Source organism: Malurus melanocephalus, unplaced genomic scaffold, assembly GCF_030028575.1.
Source record: "Malurus melanocephalus ecotype Western Australia unplaced genomic scaffold, MMel_1.1 scaffold_307, whole genome shotgun sequence".
In the NCBI taxonomy this organism is placed as follows: Eukaryota; Metazoa; Chordata; class Aves; order Passeriformes; family Maluridae; genus Malurus; species Malurus melanocephalus.
The window spans coordinates 19231-20966 of record NW_026623539.1 but is presented as its reverse complement, the minus strand read 5'-3'; the positions used below and the strand labels follow the sequence as shown (position 1 = coordinate 20966).

Here is a 1736-nt window from a genome sequence, read left to right as displayed (position 1 = left end):
TTAAGGAAACCCGTCAAGGTGGGCTGGTGTGTCCTGGTGAGCTTTGGCTCTGGAATGTGTCTGCTCAAGGAATCCCAGACTCACTCTGCTCCAGCTTGAAATCTGGAGAGAGCCAGGAGCTTTGTTTTCCCTCTGCTCCTTCTTGGGAGTATTTCCTTTCAGCACGCGGCTCCTCTGCTGCAGACTCCACGCCTTGGCTGCCAGGAGAAGTTGTCTTTCTTCTGGAAAGATTTTTCCATAATTATTATTGTTGTTATCTGAGCTGCCAGCCCCAGGGGTGAGCCCTTCCATTCAGCTGAGTCACAATGAAGCTCCTTCCTAAAGAGGATCTGCTCCCCTTCTTTAATCTTGCAGGGACAGAGAGGATGGGGCTGGACATCATTCCATGGATGTTGGGCAGAGCAGAGCAGGACTTGACTCTCCTGTGAAACATTCCAGAGTGAGAGGTCATAGGCTGGGCCAGGGTGGACACCAGGAGGAATTTGCCCATGGAAAGGGTGCTCAGGCCTTGGCAGGGGCTGCCCAGGGAGCTTTGGAGTCCCCATCCCTGGAGGTGTCCCAGGAAGGGCTGGAGGTGGCACTGAGTGCTCTGGGCTGGGGACAAGGTGGGCATTGGGCACAGCTGGGACTCCACRGTCTCAGAGGTTCTTTGTCACCCAATTCCCTCTGGGATTCTGAATGTTTCCTCCGCCCTCCTTCCCCTCTCCAGGTGCCTCGGACCTGACAGCGTTCAGTGACCCGCGGGTGGGGATCGAGCGCTCCTTCCCGGCGCTGCCGTCCATCTCAGACCCGCGGATGCACTACCCGGGCGCCTTCACCTACACGCCCACGCCGGTCAGCTCGGCCATCGGCATCGGCATGTCGGCCATGTCCACGGCCGGCCGCTACCACACGTACCTGCCGCCGCCCTACCCCGGCTCGTCGCAGGCCCAGGCCGGCCCGTTCCAGACGGGCTCCCCCTCGTACCACCTGTACTACGGCACCTCGGCCGGCTCCTACCAGTTCTCCATGATCTCGGGCGGGGAGCGCTCGCCGCCGCGCATCCACCCGCCCTGCACCAACGCCTCCACGGGCTCCACRCTGCTCAACCCCAACCTCCCCAACCAGAGCGACGTGGTGGAGGCCGAGGGCAGCCACAGCAACTCCCCCACCAACATGGCCAGCACGGCCAGGCTGGAGGAGGCCGTCTGGAGGCCGTACTGAGAAGCTTTCACGGCGTTCGAGGGTCGGGACCGACGGGCTTCCCATTTCCCGGAGGGATCCCAGGAACTTCCTTGTGGGCCCTGCCGCGTTYGTGCACGAGTTCCAGGAGCAAACCCCTAAGGAGTCAGCGCTCCCAGGAGCTGCCAGCCCCCCAAGGAGCCACGTGGCTCCCGCACAGCGTTCCCGGCRGGAGAACGAGCTTCTGGCAAGGAGGACGCCCCGTCTGGTGGCCCAGAGGTAGCGAGGGTGGGGAGAAGGGTTTCCAGCCTGATTCCAGGCCCGTGGCTCCCCAGCGTGCCTGGGCTTGAAGGTCTCCACGGCCCTAAAAGAGAGTTTCGGTTCACTTCTATTTTTAAGACTTAAAACCTTAAAAAAAAAGAAAAAAAAACAAAAATAAGTCTTAGCGAGTTTACTGCATCTTACGGACATCTTTAAGGAAGTATAGGAAGATTCCCAGAGGGAAACTGTGAACGCTTCTGTTTTAGCAATGCTGTGAATGAGAGGTTTTATATGTTGGACTTCATTCTTTCTTT

At 58.8% G+C, this 1736-nt stretch overlaps 1 protein-coding gene across 1 annotated transcript; it reads left to right on the top strand.

The window, feature by feature from the left end:
* The first annotated feature begins 631 nt into the window (after window positions 1–631).
* Window positions 632–1730, top strand: LOC130579998 (runt-related transcription factor 1-like). The gene has a single exon (XM_057377223.1). It carries the CDS (start codon window positions 679–681, stop codon window positions 1201–1203), a length of 525 nt encoding a protein of 174 aa, XP_057233206.1. The 5' UTR covers window positions 632–678; the 3' UTR covers window positions 1204–1730.
* The last annotated feature ends 6 nt before the right edge of the window (window positions 1731–1736 follow it).